This window comes from Sycon ciliatum, chromosome 10 (assembly GCF_964019385.1).
Source record: "Sycon ciliatum chromosome 10, ocSycCili1.1, whole genome shotgun sequence".
Lineage (NCBI taxonomy): Eukaryota > Metazoa > Porifera > Calcarea > Leucosolenida > Sycettidae > Sycon > Sycon ciliatum.
Window position 1 is genome coordinate 2823283 of NC_088652.1, and position 8336 is coordinate 2831618.

The 8336-nt window shown below is 44.6% G+C and overlaps 1 protein-coding gene across 1 annotated transcript in view; it reads left to right on the forward strand.

The window, feature by feature from the left end:
• LOC135826236 (E-selectin-like) overlaps nucleotides 1–8058 on the forward strand; it is a 33589-nt gene extending 25531 nt beyond the window's left edge. The window contains exon 6 of the mRNA XM_065338866.1: nucleotides 7064–8058. Within this exon, the coding sequence (XP_065194938.1) occupies nucleotides 7064–7359 (296 nt within the window). The 3' untranslated portion in view covers nucleotides 7360–8058. The remainder of the gene's footprint in view (nucleotides 1–7063) is intronic.
• The last annotated feature ends 278 nt before the right edge of the window (nucleotides 8059–8336 follow it).

Sequence of the window (8336 nt, forward strand, 5' to 3'; positions counted from 1 at the left end):
AGGGGAAGGCAAGCGCAACGAAAACGAGCAAAAGCTACAGTCCCAACGGAACAAAGAATGTCGATTGTTACTGGACGATGACGAGACCAGTACGATATTTGACAATACGGTCTAACTACAATTCGAAGCAGCAAAGCAGCACACCACCCAACTTGGGTGGGTCATAAATATCAAAGATAAGTAAAGAAAGGGAAGCTTTGCGAAAACGAATTGTACAAGCCGAAAGCCAAACTCCTACAGTACTCCTCATGCATGACATTGTGATGGACTAGTTGACTACAAAACAAGTTGTTTCACACGACGTACGTTTCGCCGTATGGTTCGTGACGGCTCATCAGGTGTGCAATATGAAACTCGGATGTTGAGCCATAAATAAATGTAGAAGAGAAAAGGACATATGGATACGAGTTAAGAGTAACTCTCCATCACTGTAACATGATACTTTATACAGTCAGAAAGTGCAATAACTAGGCACAAAACTGACAGAGTACTGAAACATTCGACGTCCTGACACCTAGCTTCAACACATCTCCGTAGCGCTAACCGACAGCCTTCCAACTTGGAAGGTTCAAGGTTATGGAAAGACCAAAGAGGGGAAGGCAAGCGCAACGAAAACGAGCAAAAGCTACAGTCCCAACGGAACAAAGAATGTCGATTGTTACTGGACGATGACGAGACCAGTACGATATTTGACAATACGGTCTAACTACAATTCGAAGCAGCAAAGCAGCACACCACCCAACTTGGGTGGGTCATAAATATCAAAGATAAGTAAAGAAAGGGAAGCTTTGCGAAAACGAATTGTACAAGCCGAAAGCCAAACTCCTACAGTACTCCTCATGCATGACATTGTGATGGACTAGTTGACTACAAAACAAGTTGTTTCACACGACGTACGTTTCGCCGTATGGTTCGTGACGGCTCATCAGGTGTGCAATATGAAACTCGGATGTTGAGCCATAAATAAATGTAGAAGAGAAAAGGACATATGGATACGAGTTAAGAGTAACTCTCCATCACTGTAACATGATACTTTATACAGTCAGAAAGTGCAATAACTAGGCACAAAACTGACAGAGTACTGAAACATTCGACGTCCTGACACCTAGCTTCAACACATCTCCGTAGCGCTAACCGACAGCCTTCCAACTTGGAAGGTTCAATGTTGGAAGGCTGTCGGTTAGCGCTACGGAGATGTGTTGAAGCTAGGTGTCAGGACGTCGAATGTTTCAGTACTCTGTCAGTTTTGTGCCTAGTTATTGCACTTTCTGACTGTATAAAGTATCATGTTACAGTGATGGAGAGTTACTCTTAACTCGTATCCATATGTCCTTTTCTCTTCTACATTTATTTATGGCTCAACATCCGAGTTTCATATTGCACACCTGATGAGCCGTCACGAACCATACGGCGAAACGTACGTCGTGTGAAACAACTTGTTTTGTAGTCAACTAGTCCATCACAATGTCATGCATGAGGAGTACTGTAGGAGTTTGGCTTTCGGCTTGTACAATTCGTTTTCGCAAAGCTTCCCTTTCTTTACTTATCTTTGATATTTATGACCCACCCAAGTTGGGTGGTGTGCTGCTTTGCTGCTTCGAATTGTAGTTAGACCGTATTGTCAAATATCGTACTGGTCTCGTCATCGTCCAGTAACAATCGACATTCTTTGTTCCGTTGGGACTGTAGCTTTTGCTCGTTTTCGTTGCGCTTGCCTTCCCCTCTTTGGTCTTTCCATAACCTTGAACCTTCCAAGTTGGAAGGCTGTCGGTTAGCGCTACGGAGATGTGTTGAAGCTAGGTGTCAGGACGTCGAATGTTTCAGTACTCTGTCAGTTTTGTGCCTAGTTATTGCACTTTCTGACTGTATAAAGTATCATGTTACAGTGATGGAGAGTTACTCTTAACTCGTATCCATATGTCCTTTTCTCTTCTACATTTATTTATGGCTCAACATCCGAGTTTCATATTGCACACCTGATGAGCCGTCACGAACCATACGGCGAAACGTACGTCGTGTGAAACAACTTGTTTTGTAGTCAACTAGTCCATCACAATGTCATGCATGAGGAGTACTGTAGGAGTTTGGCTTTCGGCTTGTACAATTCGTTTTCGCAAAGCTTCCCTTTCTTTACTTATCTTTGATATTTATGACCCACCCAAGTTGGGTGGTGTGCTGCTTTGCTGCTTCGAATTGTAGTTAGACCGTATTGTCAAATATCGTACTGGTCTCGTCATCGTCCAGTAACAATCGACATTCTTTGTTCCGTTGGGACTGTAGCTTTTGCTCGTTTTCGTTGCGCTTGCCTTCCCCTCTTTGGTCTTTCCATAACCTTGAACCTTCCAAGTTGGAAGGCTGTCGGTTAGCGCTACGGAGATGTGTTGAAGCTAGGTGTCAGGACGTCGAATGTTTCAGTACTCTGTCAGTTTTGTGCCTAGTTATTGCACTTTCTGACTGTATAAAGTATCATGTTACAGTGATGGAGAGTTACTCTTAACTCGTATCCATATGTCCTTTTCTCTTCTACATATAATTTATTTCGACACTTTTTAGGTTGTTTTGGTGTCATGTATGCACTAGAACTCGTCATTGTGAATTGCGTTGTTAGATACTTTTCAGCTTGTTCTGAAAAATTAATATGGATGTGATTTCAGAAGATGCTGCTCGGAGACGCCAACTGGCCACCGCCGCCTTCCAATCACTCCTTAAGGTGGCAGCCTGGTCGTAAAATCCCTCAAAAATCGAATTTGGAAATTCGTATCAAGTGCTACATCAGTTGAAAGAGCATAAACAGCTGCAAAATCTCTGAACAGTTTGTCTCGATCTGACCAGCCGTTCAAGAGTTATGGCCGAAAATGTGCCCTTGCAAAGGAAAGATTTTCTTGTTGCACGCTGTCATTTGCTGGCAGCACTGTACTTGAATGTGAGCAGACCGTGCGCAACTTGTCGCATCATGGAAACACGCGAAAGTGTGCAGAATTTTGCTCCAAGTTCAAAAAAGTCCAAAAAATTAATATGGATGTAATTTCAGAAGATACTGCTTGGACACGCCAACTGGCCACCGCCGCCTTCCACTCACTCCTTAGGGTGGCAGCCTGGTCGTAAAATCCCTGAAAAATCGAATTTGGAAATTCGTATCGAGTGCTAGATCAGTTGAAAGAGCATGACAGCTGCAACATCTCTGAAAAAATTGTATCGATCTGACCAGCCGTTCAAGAGTTATGGCCGAAAACGTGCCCTTGCAAAGGAAAGGTTTTCTTGTTGCACGCTGTCATTTGCTGGCATCCCTTTGAAGAATGCCAGAGACCTAGAAGGAGCACGAGCATTTCCTGCAGACAAGTCGAAATGGAGATCAGACATTGTTTATGGAGAGTTTTACTTGACTGGAGACAGAAGCGGACTTGGCTTAATTTACGTGTATTCTCATGCATTGTTCTTTGGCCTTTGTACGCGTTCAGTGGTATGATTATTATTATTATTATTTGAACAAACGGCGAGGAGACAACAATTTGATAACCGCAATCAGTAATACAAGCCGGATCGACATTTGTGTACACTTTATTCATGCAATATAAAACTGTGGAGACAATGTGCAATAAAACGATGAAAATGGGAAGAAACGGTGTAGAGAAAATGAGGATTCAAACAAGTTTTACATTACATGAATAAAGTGTACACAAATGTCGATCCAGCTTGTATTACTGATTGCGGTTATCAAATTATTATTATTATTTCTGTATTTGAATGTGAGCAGACCGTGCGCCACTTGTCGCATCATGGAAACACGCGAAAGTGTGCAGAATTTTGCTCCAAGTCCAAAAAAAAGTCCAAAAACCACGTTAAAAAACCACGTATTGGGCTGCACGGCGGCGGCCGAAGCCCACCGCCGTGCAGCAGGACTTTTGCCAGCACCCTCGTGACGTTGCAGATATGTGGCTTGGTTATTATAATTGACGGTGATTTAGTAACTTTGGCAAATTTGAGTCGTGTCTAGAAGTCAGGTAGGATTCAGTACTATGCAGTAGTGGAACGTGATTGGCAGTCCTTGCCGATTTGGGAGGGTATCCTGGATTCGGTTTGAAGCGCTGTGGAAATGGGTTGTGGAGGTCCAGTGGCGTGTCCAAGATTTGGCTGAGGGGGGGGGGGGGGGTTACGGCCGGGATCAAGGCGGGATGGGGTGGGGGTACATGACATCATGCTACTGTCCCTGGTCAGCCATTTTGAAAGCCGATGTCAAGAAGCTCCTCCTGTAGCCCCCTTCTTCAAAAGTAAATTAATAATATAATAATAACTTATTCACCCGAACGGCCCCAGAGACTGTTCCGGAGGATCAGCGCACCACACGGGGACAAGTGTCGAACTTGCTTCAACTTCAAGTTCCCTTTCTTCGTGGGCCTGCGGGACGATCGACCATGATGTTTCGGGGAAGCATTCTCTGCAACGCTCTCCCCTCTGATTTTAGAGTGATACTTTCCCTGGTCCCTTCCGAAAAGCTCTTTCTGCCATTGATATACTTACTTTGTGAATATCCTCGTTAAACTTTTATTATCTGCCATAAATTCCAACCTTCTCATCTATCAATCATTTGTGCATGCATATTATAATCAACCAGGTGTTCCTGACTCCATGAAATTGTCTTCATCTAAATTTTTCCTTTTCTTCTTTTGGTCCTTTCTGTCTTATAAGTTATTATCATTAATTTCTCGTTTTCCCTTGCATATCATCCCTTCATCATTCTGTGTGACCTGTCCTATGGGCAGGTGAGAAGGCATCTCTGCCTGTTCATTTGGTGAAGTAAAATAAACAACAGCAACAACAACAACAAGCCGTACATCTCACACACCACGAGCAGTATTTCTGTACACGCAGCAACAATGTACATTGTAAACTTAAAATTTATGTGAGCGAATCAACTGCAATTATTTATGCGAGTCCAACAATTTCTCACCACTTTCAAAGCACCCTTTACATAGGCAGCGGTACTTGTGACTGTGCGCTGTTCTTCATGTTCTGGCTGCTCGCTGACAACAGGTACGTCTAGCGGGGCGTGACTGTCAGTCAGCTCCGAAAGTTCAACTGGAATAACAGCGACTTCATCACTCCCACTGTTTCCTGTTGGAGCGGCAGCAGGAGTTGCGCCGCGACAGGAACGCTTTACAAAAATTCCAGGCTCTGCTGGCTAGAGCTTGGCCTTTTGGTATGTCCCTGAGACATCGAAGAAAAGCCTTCGAGTCAACCAAAACACGATTCGAACGAGGATGATCGCCTGAGCCCTCGGCATTCGAATTGTGTTTTGGTTGACTCGATCGAAGACTTTTCCTCGATGTTTGTACCGTTGAAGTCATGAAGACGCGTCGAGCGCGTCCCAGCAGGGATCACACTGTACAACAGTACACAGTCAGGTCACCGTGTAGCCGTGCATGCTCACTGTACGTAGACTCTACTCTGTAGACTGTACTGTACTACTACTAGTCTGTAGCGTGCACAATCAACACCAGCTCGAGCACCGTACCGTCAACCGCTTTTGGACAATCGTTTCAGGCCGCCCGCGCCCCAAGCCTAGTCTAGCTAGACCCGGCGCCCTGCCTTTTATTTTTCGAAACCTAGGTCGAAATTTTTTGAGGGGGGGGGGGGCGCGCGCCCCCGCGCCCCCCCCCCCCCCCTAAACCCGCCACTGAGGTCCCAGCACTGGTTGTTGTATCAAAGGTACGACCTCGTAGCACGCCCTGAACCTTAAAAAAAATTAAAAAATTGACTTGGGTCTGTGGGAGTCTGTAACAGAACACCCACTCCTGCTGTTTTGACAGATTCCAGGGCCACGTTGAAGGGCCCTATCCCACCACCCATGGCTGCTCCTGGACGGTTTTTAGGTTTGGATCCTGCGCACGGACAGAATTGGCTAGAAAATATTAAAAAATTGTAAATGCATTTGTTTGGCTCCTGGGTGGCTCGCCAACTGTGGCACTATGCCAGAATTTTTCCGGCCTGTAAAGCCTGTCAGTGAGACGCAAGAACTTTTAAATCATGTCCAGCGGGCCAGCACAGTGGCAGGAGTGTGTGGTGCAAATTTCACTCAAATCCATTGAGAGACACCAAAGTCACGGTCAATTGAATGCCATATGAAATTTAGGACCAGGCTGCTACCTTAATTAAGTTAGGATCTGTACCCGGAGACTCCAGATCAGTGAATGTCTTTGGCAGAAGCTCCACAACGCCTACGTTATCCCTGTTCTTACCTACAACTGCATCACTTGGCGGCTACCGACGTCGGAGCTCATGCGAATGGATTCGTTCAACAGCACCCAGCTAAGGAGCTTCATCTACATGCGATATCCAAAGAGAATCAGCAATGCTACTTTGTACAAGCGCTGCGGGGCTGCCCCCTTAGTGAGATGATCACAAGGCAGCGCTACAGTCTCGCTGGCCATATCTTTCGTTTGGCCCCGATTGCTCCTCCACAGCTAGCAGTGGATATGTATCTTCGCTGGCCAAAGACAGGACAGAAAATTTCAGAGGTCAACCTCGCTCAACTTTGTTAGCGGTCTTGCAGGCGGAATTGTCATCATGACATGGACTTACCCTCCACCAGCAGGTGGATATTGACGCATTCCGCACAACGGCAGCGGACCTACAGGCATGGCGTGGAGCCCGCCTCACCAAACAAGACAGATTCTCGTCATTCACGTGATTCCGCCAGACATGTTGTATTTATATTCTATTTTTATACTTTCGATTAAGTTTTCTATAAGGCCAATAGGTAATGTTGCTAACGGGGTTTTGTCAACATCAATTCCGTCATTTCATTGTATTGTTTTACTCTTCAGAAATCAATCCTGAATGGCATAAGCGAAAGTGGCACCCCGCCAACAACGCGGACATGCTTCTAATTAATAATAGGTCAGCAACTTTCACTTGTTTGGCATGGTTGCGAAAAGTAGCTTTTCTGGGAAAGGGCTAACTGTAGGCCTTGATTAGGGAAATGGAAACCTTTTTCTTTTAGTGCAGATGGATACATATCCCAGCTGGTATAATTATTGTGTGCTTCTGCGTGTTATTTCTGCAGAAATATACGCAAGTGCACCATCATCTGCACCATCAACTGCAGGGCCTATAGCCGAAGCGCATCAACCAAGTACAATGTTGGCAGCCGGCGCAGTTGGACTAGGTATCGGGTCTGTCGCCATGGCCATTCCATTCATAATTGTTCTGCTATGTATCCGTAGATCAATGGCTTACAATGGCAAGAAGCAGCACCCAACTACAGAACCAAAAGAAATAATCAACATGACATCAAATACAGCCTATGGAGACGTTATGATTTCAAATCCAGAGTCAGTTTACGAACAAATCAACGCATAGGTCGATGCCTTCTTACACCTACTCTTACACGTATTAAGTACAATAATGTGAATTGTTCCAATCATCTAATTTTTAAGGTTCAGCCAGAATCTACGTGGGGACAAAAATAATGTTGTATGCGAACTATGATTTTTTTATGAAAGCTGCAGACATCAACGTGCAACTTCAATTTGTTCATAATAGTATCTTTTTGTTTGATGTTGTCATTGCTGCCTTCCCCGCTCACATTGCCTGTGATAGTTACGAACGATTCTGCGTCTTTCTACTTGTAAGTGCATATGTGTTCCCTCGGTGAGACGCGCCACCGGTATGCTTCTCGCTTCCATGCTAGTGCTATTCTAGTTGCATTTTCTCTATTTCTTTTTTGTACCTACAATGCATTTTCGCTTCCCTATTACAGTACATTCATATTGAATCCATTCCATTGCATATGTTCACAGAAGACGTATCTAGCAACGGGTTTGAACACGTCTTTTTACATGTAAATTTCAGTTTAGGTCTTCCATCGAATGTCTTTTAATCAGCCTAAGGTTTGTGCTACCCTAGTCTTCTGAATTCCTTCCAGCGATCTTTAAACTGACTGCTTGTGAGTCCAGAGCGAAATCCAACTTACCTTGTCATTCTGTGGCGTATTGAATCTGGCGGCAGCTATGTTATCCTCGTCGCTCGGCCATCGCAGTACTTAGGGAGCTACTCCTCGTCATTTTCGACTCTATACTGTTAGACCAGTAATGTTCAGAAACATTTTCAATCTAGCGAGTCGACGGAAAAAAGACCTGTGGAGTGCAATTCCCCGACGGTTGCGATTGGGAGAGTCTCTGTAGGAAATAACACTGTTGGCAGTGTAAGGACAGCAACATGCGATTCTGACCCTGAACTCAAATTTGATAGGACAACAGTATGTCTGGAGAATGGTAATTGGTCCAATATTCAAACCTGTAATGGTGAAGAGGATGCAAACGCTATGATCACAACAT